The sequence below is a fragment of the Rhinatrema bivittatum genome, chromosome 9 (genome assembly GCF_901001135.1).
Source record: "Rhinatrema bivittatum chromosome 9, aRhiBiv1.1, whole genome shotgun sequence".
NCBI classification, from domain to species: Eukaryota; Metazoa; Chordata; class Amphibia; order Gymnophiona; family Rhinatrematidae; genus Rhinatrema; species Rhinatrema bivittatum.
In genome coordinates this window covers 169,358,892-169,383,936 of record NC_042623.1, presented here as the reverse complement: position 1 = coordinate 169,383,936, position 25,045 = coordinate 169,358,892, and the positions used below count along the sequence as shown (strand labels likewise).

The 25,045-nt window shown below is 46.4% G+C and overlaps 2 protein-coding genes across 10 annotated transcripts in view; one reads left to right on the top strand and one right to left on the bottom strand.

The window, feature by feature from the left end:
- Nucleotides 1-1,327, bottom strand: part of ATG4B (autophagy related 4B cysteine peptidase) — a 120,756-nt gene extending 119,429 nt beyond the window's left edge. For 3 of the 4 annotated variants that reach the window (XM_029616349.1, XM_029616351.1, XM_029616352.1), the window contains exon 1: nucleotides 12-307. In XM_029616349.1, the coding sequence (XP_029472209.1) occupies nucleotides 12-24 (13 nt within the window). In that variant the 5' untranslated portion in view covers nucleotides 25-307. Of the gene's footprint in view, nucleotides 1-11; nucleotides 308-998 lie in introns of those variants that run through there. The other variant, XM_029616354.1, reaches the window with a different exon arrangement.
- Nucleotides 356-25,045, top strand: part of THAP4 (THAP domain containing 4) — a 150,394-nt gene continuing 125,704 nt past the window's right edge. For 2 of the 6 annotated variants that reach the window (XM_029616337.1, XM_029616341.1), the window contains exon 1: nucleotides 725-937. In XM_029616337.1, coding sequence (XP_029472197.1) covers nucleotides 861-937 — 77 coding nt within the window. In that variant the 5' untranslated portion in view covers nucleotides 725-860. Of the gene's footprint in view, nucleotides 553-724; nucleotides 938-1,416; nucleotides 1,543-1,578; nucleotides 1,602-25,045 lie in introns of those variants that run through there. The other 4 variants (XM_029616339.1, XM_029616344.1, XM_029616338.1 and 1 more) reach the window with 4 other exon arrangements.

Genomic DNA, 25,045 nt, shown 5'->3' with positions numbered 1-25,045 from the left:
TCTAGGCTCACCTGCATCCATCATTCCTCGCTTGGTCCGGGCAAAACACAAAAACAGAGACCAAGGGCTTCCAGTCGCACAGAGCAACACAGCCACAACCTAACCCAGCAACCCCTCTGCTACTGTGGAAACAAGGCCCCGACAAGCCAATCCGGGAGCGATTCCAAGGAGGTTTCCCTGATGGGCGGGGCTTAGGGTCACGGAGCTCAGCTGAAGCACGTGATTACCTTTATTTATTATGCGGAAATGAACGAATGTATTGAACTCAGGAGGTGTCATTTTATTGTTCGCTTTATGTCTGTCTAATGGCATGGCGGCTAAATTGTGTAACTACCGAACAAGTAAAGCATATTAAGATAGCACGATATGTTCTGTAAAGCAAGTGGTCGCTGTAATTTAATCTAGTATTCAATTAATTCAAGAAAGTAGAACACGATAAGAGCGACTAATGTTGGTCGCCATATTGTTGCACGGAAGTGTTGTACGAAAAGATTGCTTCGGTTGAATTTATAAACCGGAATATATTATGCCTATGTTACAAGCTATAGGCAAGTAAGTAAAAGCATAAGCATTTTTTAAGCGACCTAATAACCCTGAAACGGCGGTGTATTCTATCAACTAAGATTGTTTCAATTTTGAGAGAAAATTACGCCCGGAGCGTGAGTTGGCAGCCGCCATTTCTTGAGCAACATTGCCGTACAGCAGCTGGTTGTGAGGCAAAATGAAGCCGCCATTTTGTTGTACGGCACGAACGCCGCTCTCCCTAGCTTTGTGTTTTGTCTCGTTTTTTCTGATAAATCACGTTCGCCTCAGTTAAACGGCCGGGCCCCGGAACTGAAGGCAAGGCGTTTAGGCCGGAGATGGTGATTTGCTGCGCGGCGTTAAACTGCTCCAACAGGCAGGGGAAGGTGAAGAAAGGGGCCATCTCTTTTCACAGGTAAAAGCGAGCTGGGGGCAGCGGGGATGGTTGCCAAGCGCTGGACCAGGGGAAGCGTTACCATTCCTTGGCTCTCAAGACTCCAGAGCAACTTCCCAACTCCTCGTGCTTGTCTCGGTCCGCTTTCAATAATCCAGCCAGGGATTCGGGCAACATAAAACGTTCCCCTCCCTTCCAGCTTAACAGAAATTTCTGTAGTGCCCGCGACCCGTCTCGTGTTTACTTTCCCAGTGCCCTCTGCCTCTGAAAGGAGCTCGATTGCTGCTCTTTTCGTGCATCCTCGGAGGGGTGGACAGGAGGATTTCTGCTTGGGATGTGCTCCTTCAACTGGAAGATGGAGCATGGAGAGGGTTCACGTTTGTCTTCAGGTCTGAGCTCAGCACCTTATGCGGCTTAAACCTGACATGGGAGCGGTGCAAGGTGAACTGCTCTCGGTGCTTTTTTTTTTTGTAATGCGTTTACTTCGGATAAGTCATTCCAAAGGCCCTCCTGTGCTAGAGATTTTCAGGAACTTTGGTGGCGATCTGCTAAAATAGCTGGAGGCTTGAATACATTTAGATAAACTCTCTGATGCTGACAATATCCAAGGCTCCGGTACAAAGCAGGTGTGGAAAACACTGGAGGAAATTAACCTTTCACACATGTGGAAGGGGCGGATGTTAAAGTATGATATTTAATGTAATAGACATTTTTATATTAGCTTTGCTAATTCCTTCAGATGCTTCTGAACGTAATTATTGACCTCTTCCTAATTTTCTTTTTTATGCTCTGATTTTGCAGTGAATGCATTCATAGTTTGTGATTATAATTGATAAGAATCTGTGATTGTGATTTCTCAAATGGTTTGACTACACCAAAAAAGAGGAGAAGAATTAGCAAAAGTGAGAGAGGAAATAAACTGTCTTTAGGAATAAGGGTCACAATAGATTGGTCTCCTTGGAGGAGCTGAAAATGCAGGCTAAAGTGGAAAGTAATCCAGATTGCATAGTAATTGACAATCTGCCTTGCGCAGGAAAAATTTGCTATTGTAAGCTAAAATTTGTTTTAAGAGATTTTAAAAGCATTTATATTTACAGCTCAAGCTGCCCAAAATATTTGTTCTCTTTACCAATGAACTGGGGGTGGCGGTTAGCTAAAGATTAATCATCATAAAGGGGATAATCAACTGATATTCACTGAGAAAAAATGTCGCAATCTGAATTGACAAATTTGAGTTGTGTAGAAGGCAAGGCCATTATAGACACCACTAATAACTGGGAGACTGGGCATGAGAATGGCAAACGAAACTTAATGAGGACAAGTGCAAAGTGATGCACTTAAGAGTAACCTAGATACATAATGCAAGGTTCCACAATAGGAGCCACTATTCAGGAAAAGGATCTAGTGTTATCGTTAAAAATATGTTGAAATCTTATGCTCGGTGTGCAGCAGCAGCCAAAAAAGCAAATAGAATGCTAGGGATTATTAGGAAAGGAATGAAGAATAAAATCGGGATTATTATAATGCCTCTGTATCACTCCATGGTGCGACCATGTTGAGTATTGTGTGCAGATCTGGTCACCACATCTCAAAAAAAAAATATAACCGAATTAGAAAAAGTACAGAGAGATCAATATGATAAAGAGGTTGGAGCAGGTCTCCTATGAGGAAAGGCTAAGGAGTCTTCAGTTTGGAGAAGAAACAGCTGAAGGGAGATTTGATAGAGGTCTATAAAATAATGGAGTGGAATGAATGTTAATCAGTTGTTTACTCTCTTAAAAAAAAGTACAAAGACTAGAGGACACATGATGAAATTACTAGGTGATAGATTTAAATCTAATACAAAATTTTTTTTTATTCAATGCATAGTTAAGCTCTGGAATTCGTTGCCAGATTGTGGTGAAAGCAATTAGTGTAGATGCATTTAAAAAAGGTTTGGGCAAGTTCCTGTAGGAAAAGTCCATAATCCATTATTAAGGCAGAGTTGCAGAAATCCACTTCTTTTCCCTGGGATAAGCAGCTTGGGATCTTTCTACCCCTTGGGATCCTGCCAGGTACTTGTGACCTGGTTTGACCCTGGTGGAAACAGGATACTGGGCTTGATGGACCTTTGGTCTGACCCAGTATGGCAATCTAACCCTCCTATTGAACTGCACCCTAGAATGGATTCACTCCAACATATCTATCAGTTATTCAACGCTTGAAGTCCTCGTACCTAAATGTTTTCCTGCTTGAATGGGTTTTTTAACACTTTAAAATAATTTTTCCCCACATTTTTAGCATAATCTTACTGTACCCACACTTCCTCCTTACACTGTCAAAGGTAGTGTTAAATATTTTTACATACACCACCTGTTTTTTCAGGCCTGCTTATTAAATGTTTTAAGGCCCCTTATACCAGGCTTCAACCACTTTTTTTCTCTATGCTCTTTCACATTTATCATCATGGGGCCCAAATGTTATGTCTTGGTATTTTTCCTTTTTGCATGTAAAATAACCACTCAAAATGCGCACTAATAAGTGCCATAACTTGAAAATTAGTCTTTCTCAATCTTTTTTTTTCATGCCTTTTATTTAAACATTTGTCTGGGGGGGGGGGGGGCAGTGTCACACTTTACCGCAGTTGCATTGAATCTTCAAACTTGAACTGATCAGACTTTCATTTCAAACTTTTTCTGACTAGGTTAAAAAGCAGTTGGTCAGAAGGGGATAAAGGATAGTGGTAATTCCTTATCTTCCATGCCATACCAGCCCACACAAGTGGGTTATGTCCTTCTGCCTGGCAGATGAAGTCCGAGGGGGGGGAAAAAGCTCAAAGTTGATTTCAATCCTCCTGTAAAGGTCTAGTGCTGCCTTCAGCTCTTCAGTATTTCTCTAGTAGATAGTGTAGACATGTGGACTGGTGGTGCAACTATGAGTAGGCTGCTTTCAGGAAGGTCTTGGGCCCAGGTTCGTAGTGGAACGTAGGCTGAGTTCTGGGGGTACTCCAGGAGACAGTCCTCTTGGACTGAATCTCCCTTGTGAACCAGCTCATTTTGGGGGTCTGAGTTCCTGCATCGGTGGGTCATAGTACCCCAGTGGCTTGATTTCTTTGGGTTCAGTAGCAGGAGCTACTGACTAGGCTCCTAGTGCAACATTCTTTGGACTGATTTCCCTGAGTGTTTAAAAATTAGAGGGAAATAAAAACAGGTTTGTAGCATAGCCTTTTCCCTGAACTTTTTCCTGGTCTCCTATGATACTGTGCCAGATTTAGATTTTAAGGGCTCAACTGTGTTCACCCTGCCCTCTCCCTCCCTCCACTGGCTTCTGGTCTCTCCATGTGGAGCCGCCATAGGTAAGTCATGGCGGCTCAGCATGACATCTGGTGCATTCTGCCTGGCCTTTGAGCAGGTAGGTGCCAGGCAAGAGGGAATGCACGCTGGCACAAGCAAAACTGGGTGGATTCCGCAGTTCAAGCCCTGGCTTCTAGTTAGTTATTTATTTTAAAAACTTGTACAGCGCAAACTTCCATACAATTTCATGTTCATTGCGGTTTACATAACATTACAAATAAATAAACATATAAAATCTAATCTTAAATATACATCAAGACAAAACTACAAAACCTTTCACCCAAATGTCTCTATGGGTGGAAATAGCACTGTGGTGCATATGGAACAGGACCCGGTTAGTGTGTGCCCGTTTTGGCAGGGTTAGCAGTCATTTTCCTGCCGTTTTTGAGGCAAAAAGAAATTCTAGCAACGCTAAGCATGCCAGGCTCTTTACCTCTCTTTTCCCTCCGATTAGTTGAATGGAGACGTTCCATGGGGAACTACAGGTTTACCTTCAGGCGTAGCAGAGTCTGCATAGCTCCAGTTCGCTATTGCAGCAACGTGACCTCCAAGCATGTTGGCGTTCCTCTTTTCTGCTCTTTACTAGTGAAGCCATTGAGGGAACAGCCTGTAGAACCGGCTCTCTTCCCCTCTACACAAAGGAGGCTGTTAAGACCCAATTTGACTGCAGCCTATTTATAAAAAAAAAAAAAATACCACAGTGGTTCTGCTTGGGGGGGCATCTTTTGTATTCCTCCTTTAGCATGTCCCAGCCATTATTCATGTTCCCAAATGGAAGAACATCAGGCTGGCTTTGGCGACGTTAAGTGTACTAGAAAGCACCTTTGGCTGGGACAGTCCTAGTTAATTGGCAGGACAAGAGGAGGAAGTAGCTTCCTCAGAAGGGGGATAATGCCTCAGTGGGAAACTGTCAGGAGATAGAAGCTGGTGACCCTTAATTCTGGGCATGACCCCCATACAGCACTCAGAGGAGACAATCTGTAGGAGAATCCCATATTTCTGGGTACTCGGGCCTGCCCCCCACAGATTGCCTCCTGCTATGTTTGATTGCTGGAGATGGGATCTCTTCAGGGTGGGACACCTGATTCTAGCCAAGGTGGCCAAGACTGTGCGAGATCTATATTTCCTTCCAAGGGAAGAGAAGGATAAGGTTTTGGATTGCTGGGGGGAGGGGGAGTAGCCCTCATCGCTTTAAACCACAATTGGTGGAGGAAAGCAAAATGTTCAGGGTCCCCATGATAGAAAGAGTGAGGCACTGCTTAAACAGTCTTTTTTTTTTCTCTAGTCTCTCTCTCTCCCCAGGCTGCTGTATACAGTGGCTTTGTGACAAATCCTCCTGCATTGGGTCCAGCATCATTCAGTGAAGGCCATGGTGACCCTTCCCACAATTAATGATGTGCAGAAGGGGGGGAGGTCTTGAACCTTCCTACACCTGATCGGGTTCACAGCTGGCGAGTCTTACACAGAGGAGGTAAGTGATGCAAGGAGTTTCTATTGGTCAGACCCCCCCCCCCCCCCCCCAATCTGACCTGGACAGTGCTAGTTCAAGATGGGGCCACAGAGTTTACGGCTGTGCCTTTCAGGAACCCCCCCCCAACAGAGCGATGTCTGTTGCAGTTTTGGCCTTGTACAGTTTAAGAGAACTGTCTTGTAGAGTGGTCCTGGAGGCTTAGGGACCAAAGTTCAGAGGCCAGCTAGGGGTGCTTATCTGAAGCTCCTCATCTCACCAACCAGACCTGGTTATGATTAGGGGCCATTTCAAAAACTGTGAGCAATCTGCTCAGGCAGCTCTCTCTCTTGCTCCGTGAAGTATTCCAGGACACTGGATTTGGCTGAGGTAATTGCCTCCTTGTTGCAGGTGGCTGGGTTCTGGGTGCTCCTTCATGGAAACAGTTAGTCTTATGCACTAGGTGGTGGAACACCACTGGGGGGCTTTCCTTATCCCCTCAGTATAGGCCTCAGGGACAGTGGTATTAGACTGGTTTGGTCAGTCACCGATTTTGAGGCTCTGTCTCTTCCTCGAAAATAATTCGGGAACATAGTACTGTTTATTTCAAGTCTATTAGCAGAGGTGGTGAATTCTATTCTTGTTCCCATGGAGAATAGCAGACCGTTTTCTTAGGTGGTTCCCGACATAGATACACTGGTACATTCCCTCCAGGGGTTACTACCAGATATTTCTCAGATGCATTATCCTGGATCCCTCTCTGATGCTTACAAGGCTCTCCCCTTATGCTAACCAGGATTCTAGATACCTGTCTTGTCAGGGAGTAGCAAAGGCCTCCCTATGCATGGAGGGAATTTTGTTCCTCCTTTAGTCAGACTATTCAGGGCCAAGGTGGAGCAGGAAAGCCCAGGATTATGCGGGTGTGGAAAACCTATGCTGACTGATGATTATCTCGAATAGCAATTAGTCCTTCACAAGCTCTGAAGTTTGGCAGACCCTCATGTCTCCAAAGAAGAAAGGTGACCTTATGGCTTTGGATGTCACGGGCTCAAGGCCTCATTCTCTTTCAATTCTCTCATTCCATGTCTACCCTGAGCTTGGTCTGTTCTGCGTATTGTAGGCTCCAGGGCAGTGTACGTGAATGTAGTACCTTAGGTACTGACCCATGTGCATCACACTCAATTTGCTCTCCTCTCAGGATGATAATTCAGTAGCCCAAGGTCACAAGGCTATTTTTCCCTCTTTCTAAGGAGGTTATAAAGAGCCTGAGCTGGTGGCTTTTCACAATTGCCTCCTGCAGGGAATGGCTTTTGAGTCTCCTTCATGGTTCTTTTGCACCATAGGCATGAATCTTATAGGTTGAGAAGGGAGTTAAGATCCAGTGCTGCTAAAGAAGGGCAGGAATCCTAGTGGAGAACCAATAAGTTCAAGTCTAGGAACATGGCCAGAACCAGCCCTCCTAGCAATCCAGAAATCCTGGCTTCTAGCTCAGAATGCAGCCTAGGTCATCACTGTCAATGTAATGCCATTTGCTGATGTGAACAGATAGGGAATATAGTAGTCCTCATGTAACTTCGTAAGTGAGCCAGTTTTGGTCTGGGACAAGGTCCTTCTGCAGGATCTAGTAGCCAACACTGTCATCATCCAGACAAATGTTTTTGAGCTGACCCACTTGAGACCCTGAAGCGTAAGGACCAGCAGAAGTGGCCTTTGCATTACAAAGGATCAGGCGGTGTACTTTCATGAGTGTATTTCAGATCAGACCCTTGATGTTCCATGACAAGCAGGCTCATCAACTGAAAACGGAAATCAAGAACCAGGGGTTTTGGAGATTCTGGTAGAACCATGATAGGCATCCATCCTTTCTGCTGGAAGCCTGGACATACCCTGAACTGAGTTCTGAAGGTGCAAGCAGGGGTGCTCTTTCACCCTTTCCCTTAAGCAGAGTATTCTTCCTTAGAAGATTCCTTCCATTCTCTTTTCCAACCTTCCTATAAAGACAACCGGGCCTCGTAATGAGGATACTTAATACAGCCTTCAGTGGCACGAAAAAGAACTATGTAACAAACCTTTAGAGGTTGGGGCCTCTGCAAGGTCAGTTTACACAAGGAGACAATATTTCCCATTGAAGGGTCCATTCCTTCGATCTTGTCCTTCTGCCAGAGGAGACTGAGATGAAAGCATAATCCACAGATATCATAGAGGGCAGAGATTGACTCTGGCCTGCTGCAAGAGACACCGTCATAAAAGCTCTGATTAGATACTTTCTTCTAAGTATTAAAAAACACAAGGCCACTGCGGGAACTCTCCTAGACTTGGAAGTGAGCTTAGCTTTAAAAGGGATGCGGCATCCCTTCTTCTCAAGTTTCATAGGGTAGCATCTCTGAGTCTTGTTGAAGTCAGTCTCCTTGGTGGCCTTTGGTAATTTGAAAGGAAAGGCTATCTCTGCACCCAGTATTCTCCTTTTTTGAAGGGTGTTTCACTTCTGTTGGAATCGGGCTTTTTATGCTTATGAGGATAAGAACATCAGGTGACATGGACAGGGACAACCACTTAGTCTGTTAAAGGTTACCTTTGAGATGTTTGTAGATGACCAGTTTCTTCTCATATAGATCTTTGATCTATTAATGTGTCTTATTAAAGCACAGTGATTTTTAAGGCATCAATTTCAAGAGCAACTGAGGAGAGAGACATGTTTGCCTGCTCCAACAAGAGTTTACAGGTCTCAGAGGGCCAATGACCTTGCTCAACAAGGGTGCAGGAGTCTTCATAGGCAAAATCAGAATTGTCTTTACAGACAACAGTGGCAGGGGCAGACCCTTGCTTCCACTGCATCCCTGCTCTAAGCACCTTATTGTGGATGTACAGGCCGGGAGAGGTTATGCCTTGGGGATAGGAGTCCTGAGAGCTAGCATGGGTTCATCCCACCTGGTCTGGATGGAGCTTTGGTACATATATGATAAGGACTGATCTGGCATATATGATAAGGAAGGAGAAATTTAAACTTAGCTGTTAATTTCCTTTCCTTTAGTCCTGCCAGACCAGTCTAGAACCCAGCCAGGAAAGCTGCAGCAATCAAGGGCAGTTAGTTTACTAATTTCAGAAATCTAGCAACTAACTGGCTATTCAAGCAGGCATACAAAGAAGGCATCTGTTAAACCATCACTATAATTACATTGCACAACCTGTTTTTAAGTCTTTATGAACTATTTTTAACCATTCTTCTATTTATTATTCTATTTTTTAAGTTTAGAGCTTTTATTTGAGTTTTTACTTAATTATTTTATTAGAAAATCTGTTTAGTATGATTATTAACTGATGATGTATTTTCTTCCTCTTACCGATTACTATGATTTTATTTACTTATGTTCACCTATTTTGTAGATACTATGTATTAGTTTTTATTGTAAACCGTTGTGACGGCTAGTTACAAACATTTGTATAAAAAAGTCTATTCAATAAAATAAATTACTTTGCCCATTCTGACAGCAGCTAGCCTAATTGTGTGCTAGGAATAGAGATTCTTATTCCTGTGTTATGGAATGAAGTTGGGGGTTTTTTGTTGTTTTTTTAAATGGTGATTTGGAAACCAAAACAAACAATTGCCTATGGTTATCTTAGCTTTGACATTGGATATTGAAGAGCTGAAGGCAGCACCAAACTTTTTATAGGGGTCGTGAAATCAGCTTTGTGCTTTCACTTTCTCTGTCTTCTGCTGCTGGCAGGAAGACATGACCTGCTGGTCTGGCAGGACTAAAGAAAACATTAACAGATAAAAGTGTTTTGTTGGGGGTTTGTTTTGTTTTTTTTTAATTTGAAATTTATATATCACTTTAACATAGTCAAAGTGGCTTACAGCTACAGAACATGCATAAAAATAAATATAATAACATACTAGGACAACAATAAAACAACTAACAGCAGTAGTTATATAAAAAACAGAAAAAAATAATTCCAAAAATTTTATCTGTTAGATATAATCATATATTAAAGGCCTCACAAAATAGGAATGTGTTAAATTTTTCCTAAAAGTTTTTATGCTGCCTTCTCTACGAATGTCAATGGGTAGTTGGTTCCATCATGATGGGCCCATGATGGAGAACATATATTTTCTGAGTTTTATCTCTCGAAAGCTTGGTACCTCAAGGAGGCATTAGCCTGCTGACCTTATTACTTTGGTAGGTTGATAAACCTTAAATATTGAATTGAGAGGCAGGTACCTTACCACTCATGGCCTTATGAACCATGGTGAGAATTTTAAAGTGGATTCTTTTGTTGAACTGGTAGCCAGTGTAGTGACATTAGCACCAGGGATATGTGGTTGTATGTCTATGTGCCTGACAGTATTCTGAATGATTTGAAGTGCTTTTATTGAGTATTTGGCAAGCCCAAATATCTGGAGCTGCAGTAGTCCAAGCTTTGAGAGCAGCAGAGATTGGAGAACTGTTCTAAAGTCATTAGGCTGCAGATACAACTTCAGTTTGCACATAATTCTTAATTTCCGGTAAGCATCCCTGTATCACTTTTTTATGTGAGGCTTGAAAGAGGGCTAAGATTCAGAAATTGTCCTTAGATTACATACTTCTTATAGCAGCAAGAGGGGGGCTTCCCAGTCTTTTGCATCGAGTGTCACATGTATGATTTTTTACCCACCGGTGAGAAGTTGTACATGTGCATGCGATGCAAAGAGCTCCTGGCTCTCAGAGAACGAGTCCGATCTCTGGAGGCTAGAGTGGCAGACCTGGAGGAGCTGAGGTAGACAGAGGTATATAGATGAGACCTTCAGGGACATAGTAGCCAAGTCCCAACTTCAGACTGGCAGCCCTGGTGCTGCCTTGGAGGAAGAAGGTCTCATGATGGGAGAGCATCAACTGGGTGCAGCAGGAAAGGATCCTGTAGCAAGGACCTGCTCTCCAGGTGATGCATTGTCCTTTCGCACTGAGGATATCTCCCCAAGGCCTACTGCCCAGGAGGGGAAGGGTTAGGTTGGCCGTCATAGTTGGTGATTCGATTATTAGGAATGTAGATAGCTGGGTGGCTGGTGGGCGTGAGGATCGGCTGGTAAAAGAAAATTATTCCTTACCTGCTAATTTTCGTTCCTGTAGTACCATGGATCAGTCCAGACAGTGGGTTATGTCCCCAATCCAGCAGATGGAGTCAGCCAAAGCTTTGAGGGGGCGTCACCAGGAGTGCTACTACCCCCTCTGCAGGAGTTCAGTATCGAGAATATCCAAGCCCGAGTAAAAACAAGAACCCCCATATTGGATCAAGTTTAATGAACGGCAACAATCAGCCGTAGAACCCTTCCCACCAACGGGTGGGGGGACAAAAAGGTCAGCGTGTCAACCCCAAAACAGAACTGTGACAAAACAGGGAAGAACTGAGCAATCATGAGAGACAGAAAATACTACCGTCCCGTATGAGAAAAACCCCGTCGAGCAGGAATAGGACCCAAATGCGGTGGGCGTCTGGACTGATCCATGGTACTACAGGAACGAAAATTAGCAGGTAAGGAATAATTTTCTTTTCCCTGTACGTACCTGGATCAGTCCAGACAGTGGGATGTACCCAAGCGTCCCTAAACCGGGTGGGGTCCTGCGAGACCCGCTCGTAGAACCTGCTCACCAAAGTGTCCAAAGACCGAGGAAGCGAGGTGAAGACGATAGTGTCTGGAGAACGTGTGTAACGACTTCCAGGTGGCTGCCCTACAGATTTCTTGAGAGGAGACCGAGCGGGTCTCCGCCCAAGAGGCCGCCTGAGAGCGTGTAGAATGCGCAACAATACCGGGCGGGGGAGTCCGTCCCACCCCAATGTAGGAAGCGGCAATGCCAGCCTTCAACCATCTGGCAATGGTCGTCTTCGTGGCCTGAGCTCCCTTCCGAGGGCCGGACCAGAGGACGAAGAGATGGTCAGAAGTCCGGAAATCATTCGTAGCCTCCAGATAGAGGTGTAGGGTGCGCTTGACGTCCAGAAGGCGGAGAGACCTCGGTTCCGAGGAGGAGAAGGAAGGGAGCTCCACCGTCTGATTCACATGGAACGCGGACACCACCTTCGGGAGAAAGGAGGGAACAGTGCGAATCGAAACCCCGGAGTCCGAGAACCGGAGGTAGGGTTCCCTGCACGACAGGGCCTGCAGCTCCGAGATGCGCCGAGCGGAGCAGATAGCCACCAGAAACACCGTCTTGAGAGTGAGATCCTTGATCGTCGCATTCCGCAGTGGTTCAAACGGAGGGCCAGACATGGCCCGTAGCACCAGGTTGAGACTCCAGGAAGGACAAGGATTCCGCACCGGAGGCCGCATGTGTTTGACCCCTTTGAGAAAACGGAGAATATCCGGGTGTTGTAGCCGGGATCCCCCGTCCCGCAGGAGCGAGCCAAGGGCGGCCACCTGAACCCGGAGAGAGTTGTATGCAAGCCCCTTGTCCACCCCTGCTTGCAGGAACTGAAGTATCTGAGGAACCGAAGCCTCAGCGGGACTCGTGTTCAGGCCGGCACACCACAGCTCGAACACCTTCCAGACTCGCACATAGGCTACCGACGTCGAAGTCTTCCGAGAACGCAGCAGTGTTGAGACTACCGCCTCCTGGTAGCCCCGGCGCCGGAGGCGGCGCCTCTCAAAAGCCAGGCCGCAAGACAGAAGAGTTCTGCCTGGTCGAAAAATACCGGGCCTTGGTGAAGGAGGCGGGGGGAGATGTCCTAGACGGATGGGTCCGTCGATCACCAGTTGGATCAGGTCCGCAAACCAAGGTCGTCTTGGCCACTCCGGGGCGACGAAGATCACCGGTCCCTGGTGGACCTCTACGCGGCGGAGTAGTCTTCCCACCAGTGGCCACGGCGGGAACGCGTAAAGGAGCAGGTTGGCCGGCCACGGGAGTACGAGAGCGTCCACGCCCTCCGCTCCCCGCTCTCTCCGGCGGCTGAAGAACCGGGGAGCCTTGGTGTTTCGTGCGGACGCCATGAGGTCGAGGTGGGGGGATCCCCACCGCCGAACGAGCAGCTGCATCGCCTCGTCGGAGAGGGACCATTCCCCGGGGTCCAAAAACTGACGGCTGAGGTAATCGGCCTGGATGTTGTCCACGCCCGCGATGTGCGAGGCCGCCAGACGGGCCAGATGCCGCTCCGCCCACTGCATCAGCATCTCTGTTTCGAGCGCGACCTGCGGACTGCGGGTGCCGCCCTGCCGGTTGATATAGGCCACCGTTGTCGCATTGTCCGATAAGATCCTGACCTCCCGGTTCTGGAGGAGAGGCAGGAAGTGCTGGAGCGCTAATCTGACCGCTCTGGTCTCCAGTAGATTGATGGACCACTTTGATTCCTCCGAGGACCACGTTCCTTGCGTGGCGCTGCGGTCGCAGACCGCTCCCCAGCCTACAAGACTGGCGTCGGTGGTTACCACGACCCAATTTGGCAGATCGAGAGACACGCCGCGGGCCAAATTCTCCGGATTCATCCACCAGGTCAGACTGTTTCTGGCAAACAGCGGTAGGGGAAGGAGCACCTGGTAGTCCTGCGAAAGCGGCTTCCAGCGGGATAGAAGCGCTCTCTGTAGAGGCCTGAGGTGCGCAAATGCCCAAGGGACCATGTCGATGGTGGAACCCATCACCCCTAGGAGCTGCAGGTAGTCCCAGGAGGTGGGAACCGATAACGCAGAAAACCGTTGTATGTGTTCCCGTAGAGCTTGCGCCTTGTCCTGGCGTAGAAAGACCGCGCCCACACGGGTGTCGAAGGTCGCCCCCAGGAAATCCAAGCGCTGCGAGGGCACCAGGGAGCTCTTGGAAAAGTTCACCACCCATCCTAGGGACTGCAGAAACTCTATGACTCTGGCCACCGCCTCCTGTCCATGCCGAAAAGACTTCGCTCGAATGAGCCAATCGTCCAGGTAAGGATGAACTAGGATCCCCTCCTTCCGCAAGGCAGCCGCTACCACCACCATGATCTTGGTGAAAGTGCGCGGAGCCCTTGCCAGCCCGAACGGGAGAGCCACAAACTGGAAATGTTGATCCAGAATCTTGAACCGTAGTAGACAATGATGCTCCCGGCGAATGGGGATGTGGAGGTAGGCCTCCGTCAGGTCCAAGGAGGCCAGGAATTCCCCCCGATGCACCGCCGCGATCACGGACCGCAGCGTTTCCATGCGGAACCGAACCACCCGAAGTGATTTGTTGACTTCTTTCAAGTCCAGAATGGGCCGGTAGGAACCGTCCTTCTTTGGCACCACGAAGTAGATGGAATAATGGCCCGATCCCACCTCTCCGAAGGGCACGGGCGCAATGGCGCCTATCTCCCAAAGTCTGTCCAGGGTCAACTGCACCGCCTGTCGCTTGGTGTCCGAGCCGCAAGGGGAGAATATGAACCGTCCCTTTGGAGCGTGTACAAACTCCAACGCGTAACCTTGTCCGATGGTGTCCAAGACCCACTGATCCGAGGTGATTCGCGCCCACTCCTCGTAGAAGAACGCCAGTCGCCCCCCGATCCTGGGGACGGCGGAGTGGGCGAGCTGAACATCATTGCGAGGACTTGGGCGGAGGTTGTCCAGCTGCGGGGGCGGGACGCGCGGGGCGGCGCCCGCGAAAGGAGCGAGACCAGGGCTGAGACCTGGGGGCAGAGGGCCTGGTTGCCGCCGGTCTGTAGTTCCGGTAGCGCCGTTGCGCTCTGGCTCTGGTCCGAGTGGACGGAAAAGTCCTGGTGGAACGATACCTGTCCTCCGGCAGGCGATGAACCGCATTTTCCCCCAGCGTCTTGATGATTTGATCCAAATCCTCCCCGAACAGGAACTTGCCCCTGAATGGCAGGGAGCCCAGGCTCGACTTGGAGGATGTGTCCGCCGCCCAGTTGCGGAGCCATAGAAGGCGCCGAGCCGCTACCACCGAGGCCATGGAGCGGGCGAGGACCCGAAACAGGTCATAGGAGGCGTCAGCGCCATAAGCAACCGCCGCTTCCAGTCTATCCGCCTGGGCGGCCTCCCCAGCCGGTAGGACCTGAGAGGTGAGCAGTTGTTGAACCCAGAGAAGGCTGGCCCGCTGGACCAGCGAGCTACACATCACCGCTCGCAAGCCTACCGCGGAGACCTCGAAGACCCGCTTGAGGAAGACCTCCAACTTGCGATCTTGTGCGTCTCGTAAGGCCGCACCCCCCTGTCACTGGGATGGTTGTCCTCTTCGTGACCGCTGTCACCGCGGAGTCCACTTTCGGTACCTTGATGAGATCGAGAAAATCGTCCGGCAGTGGGTAGAGCCTCTCCATGGTCCGGCTGCCCTTGAAGGAAGCTTCCGGGGCATCCCACTCCCCGGTGAGAAGCTGGAGGAAAGAATCATGAATGGGAAAAGCCCGAGCCCTCGGCCTCCGGGCTGCCAGGACCGGATCCCCCTTCCTAGAGGAAGTGACCACAGCGGGCGCTACGGGCGCGGGCGGCTCCGGTGGTGGATCGAGGTCCAACTCCTTAATAACCTGTGGCAGGAGGTCCTCCAGCTCTTCCCTCTGGAACAGACGCAGCGTGTGCGGATCATCACCTTCTGAAGTGGAGTCCCCTTGACCCGGGTCTGCCGGATCCGATCCAGGGGAACCTGGTCCTGTGCCCGCAGTCCCCGAGCTTCCCGGGAGCCGGGCGCGAGCGGGAGGGAGGGGGGCCCCCACACCCGCCGGAGCGGGGGGGGCCGGGGGAGGCAGAGGGGCCCCCGCGGGTAGGGAGGGCCGCGGTATCTTGTGTGGAGGAGGCCCCGTGGGAGGCTCAAGGCTCTGCAGATATGCCGTGTGCAGCAAAAGTATAAACTCTGGGGAAAACCCCTGTCTCCCGGAGGGGGGCTCCGAGGGGGGGGCCCCCGGTGGGACTGTCTCCGGGTCCGATTCGGGGAGTAAATGTGGCGGGGACTCCCCCGCATCCCCGGTCCCAAACGCCGTCTGTTCCCCTTCAGGGGGTGCAGAGTGTAAAATGGCCGCCGTTCCCGCCAGGAATGGGGGAGGGGCCGGCCCCCGCCGCCCGGGCAGACCTGCTAAGCGGGGGAAATCGATGAGGGGCCGCGAGGTGCCCTCCCCCCCGGGGAGACACCTCGCACAAATGCCCTCCCTCGAGATCCGCGAGCCCAGCTCGCCGCAAGCAGAGCAGCGCTCTGGCCGCGGCATCGGGGCTGAGCAGGTAAACAGGCCCGGCAGAATAAACCACCCGGCAGAGCCTCGGGGGGGGCCGAGAACGGAAGCGCCGCTGCGGGAGGGGGCCCGGACGGCCTGCACAACCCGAAAGGAGGAAAAACGGCACCGCGGGGGGGCCTCCTGGCCGCGCGACCCGCCGACGACGCTCTCCCTGCCTGCCTCTGCAGCCCACGAGGAGCCGCGAAAATGGCCGCGGGCAAGGGAGAGAAAACGCGGAGGGGCCGGTTCTAATGTCCTCCGCGAGCCCCTCCGTCGAAGATCAGCTGCAAGCAAGGAGAAAAGTAAAGGCAAAACAACACTTACCTACCCCGCTCGCAAGGAGAGAAGAAGAAGAGAGAGCAAGACAAACACCGAGGGAAGCCACGCCTCCCAATTAGAGCCCTCTAAACTTTTTTTTTTTTTTTAAACAAACTTGATCCAAAAAGAAGTAGGCAGAGAGAAAAGCAAATCAGAGAAGAAATACAAGAACTGCCTGAGGTAATCGGGAGCAACCCGGATTCACTACTCGCATCTGCTGGAGTCAGAAGATACTGAACTCCTGCAGAGGGGGTAGTAGCACTCCTGGGGACGCCCCCTCAAAGCTTTGGCTGACTCCATCTGCTGGATTGGGGACATAACCCACTGTCTGGACTGATCCAGGTACGTACAGGGAACATGCCTACCTGGTGCGAAGGTGGCAGACCTCACGCGTCACCTAGATAGGATTTTAGACAGTGCTGGGGAGGAGCCGGCTGTCGTGGTACATGTGGGCACCAACGACATAGGAAAATGTGGGAGGGAGGTTCTGGAATCCAAATTTAGGCTCTTGGGTAGAAAGCTTAAATCCAGAACCTCCAGGGTAGCATTCTCTGAAATGCTCCCTGTTCCACACGCAGGTCACCAGAGGCAGGCAGAGCTCCGGAGTCTCAATGCGTGGATGAGATGATGGTGCAAGGAAGAGGGATTCAGTTTTCTTAGGAACTGGGGAACCTTTTGGGGAAGGGGGGAGTCTATTCCGAAGGGATGGGCTCCAGCTTAACCAAGGTGGAACCAGACTGCTGGCACTAACCTTTTAAAAAGGAGAGAGAGCAGCTTTTAAACTAGAACAAAGGGGAAAGCCGACAGTCGCTCAGCAGCGCATAGTTCGGAGAGAGGTATCTTCAAAGGATACTAATGATGCATTAGAATTAGGGCATCCCGACAGTGAGGTTCCAATAATAAGAAAAGTAGTCCAAGTGCCTGTAACTAAAAACTCACCTGAGCTAAAATATTCTAACTTATCCCTATCAATTAAAAAGCAGAATGAAAATACAAACAAAAAACAAACTTTGAAATGTTTGTATGCTAATGCCAGAAGTCTAAGAAGTAAGATGGGAGAATTAGAATGTATAGCAGTGAATGATAATCTAATATATAAATAAACCCCCAGTGTATTTTAATTTTCTGCCGAATATCAAAAATAATTCTTTGCTGACAATCAAGTCTTAAATTTACATACTATTTGAAAGGTAAACCGCAAAGTGTCGTGGGACCCTTGCACGTCACCCTGTAATTAAACAACAAAAAATTTTTGAAAAGGTAGAGGAAGGGTTTCATATATAAATTTCTCAGCCCAGCATAAGGTCTGTTGGATTTTCAAGTATAATCATCAACCAAACCTCCTCCACCTATGGATTTTTTTAAATTTCTGTGCAAACCCTAGTGAAAACTGCAACACAATTTTTTATCCCTTAAAACCAATTTTTCTTAAATATTAATTATAAAATACTCAAGCCTTCTTTCAAAAAGATTTCAAAGTCCCGACTTATCTGGCGATGTTAATCCACCCGACGTAGCTACGTTTCTGGTTCGCGCCGGAACCTTTCTTCAGGGGATATGTTCTTTTTAGAGCAGTCAGGTATACCGCGTTAGCTGAAAATCCTCTATAAGGCTGAAGTTTTCCAGACGCTATACAGCGTTCTTTCTGTCAACGCAAAAGTTTTCCAGACGCCATACAGCGCTCTTGCTCTCTTGCAGAGAGCAAGAGCGCCATACGGCGCCATACGGCGCCATACAGCGCTGTATGGCGCCATACAGCGCCATACAGCGCTCTTGCTCTCTCTGCAAGAGAGCAAGAGTCAGGTATACCGCGTTAGCTGAAAATCCTCTATAAGGCTGAAGTTTTCCAGACGCTATACAGCGTTCTTTCTGTCAACGCAAAAGTTTTCCAGACGCCATACAGCGCTCTTGCTCTCTTGCAGAGAGCAAGAGCGCCATACGGCGCCATACGGCGCCATACAGCGCTGTATGGCGCCATACAGCGCCATACAGCGCTCTTGCTCTCTCTGCAAGAGAGCAAGAGCGCTGTATGGCGTCTGGAAAACTTTTGCGTTGACAGAAAGAACGCTGTATAGCGTCTGGAAAACTTCAGCCTTATAGAGGATTTTCAGCTAACGCGGTATACCTGACTGCTCTAAAAAGAACATATCCCCTGAAGAAAGGTTCCGGCGCGAACCAGAAACGTAGCTACGTCGGGTGGATTAACATCGCCAGATAAGTCGGGACTTTGAAATCTTTTTGAAAGAAGGCTTGAGTATTTTATAATTAATATTTAAGAAAAATTGGTTTTAAGGGATAAAAAATTGTGTTGCAGTTTTCACTAGGGTTTGCACAGAAATTTAAAAAAATCCATAGGTGGAGGAGGTTTGGTTGATGATTATACTTGAAAATCCAACAGACCTTATGCTGGGCTGAGAAATTTATATATGAAACCCTTCCTCTACCTTTTCAAAAATTTTTTGTTGTTTAATTACAGGGTGACATGCAAGGGTCCCACGATACTTTGCGGTTTACCTTTCAAATAGTATGTAAATTTAAGACTTGATTGTCAGCAAAGAATTATTTTTGATATTCGGCAGAAAATTAAAATACACTGGGGGTTTGTTTATATATTAGATTGTCATTTTGCCAAACACCCCAGAAGATTTGGGTGCTGTTTTTGTAATTTGGTATCTAGCAGTGAATGATGACATAGACTTAATTGGCATTTCAGAGACATGGTGGAAAGAGAACCAATGGGACAGTGCACTACTGGGGTACAAATTATATCGCAATGACAGAAAGGAGCACCCGGGAGGAGGTGTGGCGCTTTATGTCTGGGATGGCATAGAGTCCAACAGGATAAACATCCTGCATGAGACTAAATACAAAATTGAATCTTTATGGGTAGAAATCCCTTGTGTGTCGGGGAAGACTATAGTGATAAGAGTATACTACCGTCCACCTGGTCAAGATGGTGAGACGGACAGTGAAATGCTAAGAGAAATTAGGGAAGCTAACCAAATTGGTATTGCAGTAATAATGGGAGACTTCAATTACCCCAATATTGATTGGGTAAATGTATCATCGGGACATGCTAGAGAGATAACGTTCCTGGATGGTATAAATGATAGCTTTATGGAGCAATTGGTTCAGGAACCGACGAGAGAGGGAGCAATTTTAGATCTAATTCTCAGTGGAGCATAGGACTTGTTGAGAGAGGTAATGGTGGTGGAGCCGCTTGGCAATAGTGATCATAATATGATCAAATTTGATTTAATGACTGGAAGAGGAACAGTGTGCAAATCCACGGCTCTCGTGCTAAACTTTCAAAAGGGAAACTTTGATAAAATGAGAAATTGTTAGAAAAAAACTGAAAGGAGCAGCTACAAAAGTAAAAAATGTCCAAGAGGTGTGGTCATTGTTAAAAAATACCATTCTAGAAGCACAGTCCAGATGTATTCCACACATTAAGAAAGGTGGAAAGAAGGCAAAACGATTACCGGCATGGTTAAACGGGGAGGTGAAAGAAGCTATGTTAGCCAAAAGATCTTCATTCAAATATTGGAAGAAAGATCCAACAGAAGAAAATAGGATAAAGCATAAACGTTGGCAAGTTAAATGTAAGACATTGATAAGACAGGCTAACAGAGAATTTGAAAAGAAGTTGGCTGTAGAGGCAAAAACTCACAGTAAAAACCTTTTAAAATATATCCGAAGCAGAAAGCCTGTGAGGGAGTCAGTTGGATCATTAGATGATTGAGGGGTTAAAGGGGCACTTAGAGAAGATAAGGCCATCGTGGAAAGATTAAATGATTTCTTTGCTTCGGTGTTTACTGAAGAGGATGTTGGGGAGGTACTCGTAATGGAGAAGGTTTTCATGGGTAATGATTCAGATGGACTGAATCAAATCACAGTGAACCTAGAAGATGTGGTAGACCTGATTGACAAACTGAAGAGTAGTAAATCACCTGGACCGGATGGTATACACCCCAGAGTTCTGAAGGAACTAAAAAATGAAATTTCAGGCCTATTAGTAAAAATTTGTAACCTCATTAAAGTCATCCATTGTACCTGAAGACTGGAGGATAGCAAATGTAACCCCAATATTTAAAAAGGGCTCCTGTGGCAATCCGGAAACTACAGACCGGTTAGCCTGATTTCAGTGCCAGGAAAAATAGTGGAAAGTGTTCTAAACATCAAAATCACAGAACATATAGAAAGACATGGTTTAATGGAACAAAGTCAGCATGGCTTTACCCAGGGCAAGTCTTGCCTCACAAATCTGCTTCACTTTTTTGAAGGAGTTAATACACATGTGCATAAAGGTGAACCGGTAGATGTAGTATACTTAGATTTTCAGAAGGCGTTTGATAAAGTTCCTCATGACAGGATTCTAGGAAAAGTAAAAAGTCATGGAATAGGTGGCGATGTCCTTTCGTGGATTGCAAACTGGCTAAAAGACAGGAAACAGAGAGTAGGATTAAATGGACAATTTTCTCAGTGGAAGGGAGTGGCCAGTGGAGTGCCTCAGGGATCTGTATTGGGACCCTTACTTCTCAATATATTTATAAATGATCTGGAAAGAAATACGACGAGTGAGATAATCAGATTTGCAGATGACACAAAATTGTTCAGAGTAGTTAAATCACAAGCAGATTGTGATAAATTGCAGGAAGACCTTGTGAGACTGGAAAATTGGGCATCCAAATGGCAGATGACATTTAATGTAGATAAGTGCAAGGTGATGCATATAGGGAAAAATAACCCATGCTATAATTACACAATGTTGGGTTCCATATTAGGTGCTACAACCCAAGAAAGAGATCTAGGCATCATAGTGGATAACACATTGAAATCATCAGTTCAGTGTGCTGCGGCAGTCAAAAAAGCAAACAATGTTGGGAATTATTAGAAAGGGCATGGTGAATAAAACAGAAAATATCATAATGCCTCTGTATCGCTCCATGGTGAGACCGCACCTTGAATACTGTGTACAATTCTGGTCGCCGCATCTCAAAAAAGATATAATTGCGATGGAGAAGGTACAGAGAAGGGCTACCAAAATGATAAGGGTAATGGAACAGCTCCCCTATGAGGAAAGACTAAAGAGGTTAGGACTTTTCAGCTTGGAGAAGAGACAGCTGAGGGGGGATATGATAGAGATGTTTAAAATCATGAGAGGTCTAGAACGGGTAGATGTGAATCGGTTATTTACTCTTTCGGATAATAGAAAGACTAGGGGGCACTCCATGAAGTTAGCATGTGGCACATTTAAAACTAATCGGAGAAAGTTCTTTTTTACTCAACGCACAATTAAACTCTGGAATTTGTTGCCAGAGGATGTGGTTAGTGCAGTTAGTATAGCTGTGTTTAAAAAAGGATTGGATAAGTTCTTGGAGGAGAAGTCCATTACCTGCTATTAAGTTCACTTAGAGAATAGCCACGGCCATTAGCAATGGTAACATGGAATAGATTTAGTTTTTGGGTACTTGCCAGGTTCTTATGGCCTGGATTGGCCTCTGTTGGAAACAGGATGCTGGGCTTGATGGACACTTGGTCTGACCCAGTATGGCATTTTCTTATGTTCTTAGAAATTACATTGTATAATATTGAAATATAACTGGGACAGGCAGATGGATTTGCTGTGTTCTGCTAAGATACATGATTTCTGTATTTGATAAATTATAAAGGGAGTCAGTTTTTAACTCAGCCAGCTCTTTTTAGTGCACAAATATATTGAAACAAGACCACTATTAATATTTTGATCAACTGAAGCAGAGTAAAAGGATTGTATTTCATCAGCAAATAAATGACATTGAAGATAAAGGCCTCCAAGAAGTTTGCAAAGAGGTTAGAGTTATATATTGAATAATATTGCTGAGAATGAGAGTCCTTGAAGGACACTTGTAAATAGGATAAACCAGGATGAGATTGAAAAAACAATTGACTTGTTGTGAACGATCATGGAGGAATAAAGAGAAACATTTAAAGACAAGGCCACTTATTGTGAGAGGCGGGCAAGCAAGCAAGATATTATGGTCCAAAGTGTCAGAAGCCACTGATATATCCAATTGTGCAAGGATATAATTAATAACATTGCTAAAACCATTGTCAAAGCTCACTCTGGAGAGATGGGTATTACTAGTGGTGTGCCACAGGGAATGGTTCTTGTATCGGTTCTTTTTAGTGTTTTCGTAAGAGAGTTTAAGGAGTATCGAGAGAGGTTTGATTTTTGTGGATGATACCAACATCTGCATCAGATACCCTGGAAAATGGAGAAAACATAAGGAGGAATCTTGCAAAGCTAGAAGAATGGCCTGGAGTCTGGCAGCTACGATGTAATACTAAAAAATGCCGAGTCATGCATTTGGGCTGCAAAGACCGAAGGGAGCGATTTATAGTATGGGTTGAAATTTATGTTTATAAATCAAAAGAAGATAGTCAAGATAGTCTTTCAGGTGAGAGAAGTGACTGCAAAAGCTAGAAAGATGCTTGGATGCACAGGGAGAAGAATGGTCATTAGAAGAAAGGAAGTGATATTGCCCCTCCATAAGTCCCTGTTGAGACCTCATTTGGAATACTAGCGCTACTCAACATATGCAGCACTATACCAAAACATATAAGAGACAATCCCTTCTCAGTAGAGCTTACAGTCTAAGACAAACAAATGTAATTTATTAAGAAAATGGTTAAAACTTAATGAGCCTGTAAGTGGGACAATCAGGGATTAAGATTTAAAAGCAGCTTCAAAAAGAGTTTTTAGATGGGATTTAAACAAGGCAAGAAAGGGAGCATGGCAAAATCTATTCCAAGAATATGGTGCAGTCAGGAATTGGTGATAGAGGAGAAGGACATAGATAGTGACATACCTCATGTATGTCACTATCTATGTCTCATGTAGTGAATGTAATAAAAGATTCACTGAGAAGGGTGCCCTCATAAAACACATGAGAATCCACACAGGGGAGCGACCATTCTCATGCACTGAATGTAATAAAAGCTTCGCAGTGAAGAGTATCCTCACCACACACATGAGAATCCACACAGGGGAGCGACCATTCTCATGTACCAAATGTAATGAAAGCTTCCCTGTGAGGAGTGCCCTCACCACACACATGAGAATCCACACAGGTGAGGGATTATTCTCATGTAGTGAATGTAATAAAAGATTCATGTTTAATGTAAAGACCTGTTTAAAGACCTGTTTACATTAAAATGTTTAATGTAAAGACCTGTTCAATACTATATCTATTGTTTAATGTAACGCCTTACGGCGAAAGTTTTGTTCCTTGGAAACCGTCTTGATTTGATTTGTATATCGAGAAAGTCGGTATAAAAAAACCCTAAATAAATAAAATAAATAAATACCTAATGAGTTGGATACAAAAAGAGGAATGTAGAGAGAGATAAGAGAGGAGGTAGTGAGCAGCTGCACAGTGAAGGCTTTTGTAGGTTCGTAAGAGGAAATTTTACTGTACATGGGAACAGAGAGCGAGCCAATGTAGTGACTTCAGAAGAGGGGGGTTACATGGGTATAGCTGAATTTTGAGTAAATTGTAGAGGAGAGAGATGGCTCACTGGGAAGCAGTAGTCTTAAGCAGGAGGCAAGGAGAGAGTGGATAAGAGTTCTGGTAACATGTTCAGAAAGGAAGGGATGGATTTTGAAGTGTTAGAGTCGAAGGAATTAGTATACAGAGAGAGGAAGAGTAGGCTCAGGATAGAATCCTGAGGTGCACCAATGGAGGAAGATCCGCTAGAGGAAACACTAAAAGTGCAAAATGGGAGCGGTAAGAAGAGAACCAAGACAGAACAGTGTCCTGAAGTTCAAGTGAGGACAGAGTATCAAGGAGTAGGTGGTGGTCAGTAGTTTAAGCAACAGATAGGTCAAGGAGGATAAGGACTGAGTAAAGGCCTTTGGTTTTAGCCATAAATGAGTCATTAGACACTTTGGCAAGAGCTGTTTCTGTGGAATATAGAGGGTGAAAAAGAGACTGGAGTGGATCAAGAATGACTTTAGATGAAAAAGTCAAGACAGTGGCAGTGAACAGCATGTTCAAATAATTTGAAAGCAAAAGATAGGAGAGAGATGGACAATAGTTGGTAGGGCAGGTAGGAGTGGTGTGATCACAGCATGTTTTGAAAGCAGCAGGAGCACGAGCAGGTGAAAGTGATTTGAGGATCTGACAGATTGCAAGCCCCCTGGGGATAGGTAAATACCTACAGTACCTGAATGTAATCCACTTTGAAGAGCTAAAAAAAGTGCGAAAAAAGCGGAATATATAAAAAAAAAAAAAAAAAAAAAAGATGGCAGGGATGACTCAGTGGAAATAGAGCTGAGGAACTAGGTGGGAATGGGGGTCAGAGGAGCAAGTAGTGAGTTTGGAGGAGGAAAGAAAATGGGCAGTTCCCTCTGCTGTGACTTCAGAAAAGGAGGAGAGTAGTGGAGGCCAGAACGATTTACAGTTCTGGAGACCGCATCTTCAAAAGGATATAAAGTGGATGGAGTCAGTCCAAAGGATGGCTACTAAAATGGTCAGTGTTCTTTTTTTTTTGTAAAGCATATGGGAATGGACTTAAATATCTAAACACGTATTCCCTAGAACAGTGGTTCTCAACCTTTTTCCGGTCGGGACACACCTCACAGATGGTTCTCACATGCGTGACACACTGAACATGTGACCATGATGGGGCTAAATGTAACCATACACTCCGCATTCCACAGGAACCCCCTCGACTCCCAACAATGGGTGCAGAGCAGAACTAGGACATTCCCTGTTCAATTTACCATACAAAAAGATATTTCTGGTGACATCTTAATAACAGCAACATAAACACTCTCTCCTACCATGTGCAATAGCACTCCTTATGAACCAATGCATGTTCTATTGAGAAAACACAACAAATAATATTGATACAAATGCCTAC